At 49.0% G+C, this 1,395-nt stretch overlaps 1 protein-coding gene across 1 annotated transcript; it reads left to right on the top strand.

Annotated features, from left to right (window-relative positions):
- The first annotated feature begins 125 nt into the window (after positions 1-125).
- Positions 126-1,170, top strand: GUITHDRAFT_155073 (hypothetical protein). Its single transcript, XM_005824011.1, has 2 exons — positions 126-499; positions 577-1,170. The coding sequence occupies exons 1-2, from the start codon at positions 323-325 to the stop codon at positions 670-672; spliced, it is 273 nt and encodes a 90-aa protein (XP_005824068.1). The 5' UTR covers positions 126-322; the 3' UTR covers positions 673-1,170.
- The last annotated feature ends 225 nt before the right edge of the window (positions 1,171-1,395 follow it).

Below are 1,395 nucleotides of genomic sequence, written 5' to 3'. Positions count from 1 at the left end.
GCTGCCATATAGTCTGCAGTGAGCCCGATTTCTGGGATTTACGCAGACTCGTCCTACTCTCTTGCTAATCGACAATGAACCATGTCTGAGGCTTTTGTGGGACAAGCGAAGTTATAGTCGACTCAAACACATTGATATTCGAACGAAGTATGCTGTTGATTTGGTAGAAAAGGACGAGCTCTATCCAGAAAAGATTCATACTTCTTATCAGCCTGGCGATTTGCTGACGAAAGTTCTGCCTTTGAATCGGTGGAGGCTCCTTGGTGAATTTCTCTTCGGAGACCCCTTACCGGATATGCTGCTCTGAGGATGCTCGCCTGTCATGCTCTCTGCGCTTCATGCTCTCTGCGCTTCTGTCAGGGACAGTGCTACTCTGTTCCCATGCCGTCAGTCGCCAAAGTTGTATGCCCCGTGTGTGATTGACGGTGATCCGAGTTCCAGTCTCCGACAAGGAGATTCAACCGATCCTGCTGCGGTGGCTTCCAGGCTTTATCTTCCGTCTTTTCTCCGATTCAGGGAGGGTTTCTCGGACCCTTGCCACCGAGTCCGTGTCGCTCGAGAATTGTCAGTCTTCCGTCTTCTATCCGATTCAGGGAGGGTGTCTCGGGTGATGTCACCGAGGAGACTCTCATGGAGAACGTGAAGGAATCGGATGAATCGGAAGGAGGATAAAGACAGACACGTCTTCCTCAAGCCTGTGGCTAGCTGCAACCAAGACATCTGTTCTAGGTTAGTATCTTAGAAACTCGCTCATCCTGATCTATGGAACCCATGACGGTAGTGAACGATGAAATTGAATGGCCAAAAATGAAAATTGAGAAAGAAATGACGGATGAGTCGAGATCGATAAGTCATGTGGTTGAAATGAAAGCGCTGACGTCAAAAATGATTGTGCCTTGGCAAAACAATGATCCCCGGGGTAGATAGGATAGAAAGGGCCCATAGATTAGAAACGAGAAAATTGTGTTCAAAACAATCAGAGATCAATCAATGCATTGCAAGAATTCTGAACCTGATCTCTGGAGCTTGATTGGAATTCTAAATTCTTGGCATCATCAATGGGTGGAGATGTCTTCATTGCTCAATGCGCAAGCTTCAGAGAGGTCACATGATGACCAATCCCATCATGAGGATCAGGTTGAAGAGGAGGAGGAGCTGTCTGACTTGAAAGATGCAGATGTGTTCAGGACTTAGTCTTGAGCTGACACTGCAGGCAGCTGGGAAGAGTTTATGATGGAAGGTGAGGAGGAGCACAGGTGCATGCGGACAGCGCAGCGGATGAGGAGCGTCTCTGTGGCATGCGGATGGTACAAGCTGAGGAACCCGTGTGCACGAGCATCATGATGCGCTAGAGGAGACAGCGCAGTGCTGCAGAGTGAAGCGCAAGCGCTGGAG

The sequence above is a fragment of the Guillardia theta genome, assembly GCF_000315625.1.
Source record: "Guillardia theta CCMP2712 unplaced genomic scaffold GUITHscaffold_100, whole genome shotgun sequence".
In the NCBI taxonomy this organism is placed as follows: domain Eukaryota; class Cryptophyceae; order Pyrenomonadales; family Geminigeraceae; genus Guillardia; species Guillardia theta.
This window is presented reverse-complemented; position numbering and strand designations above follow the sequence as displayed.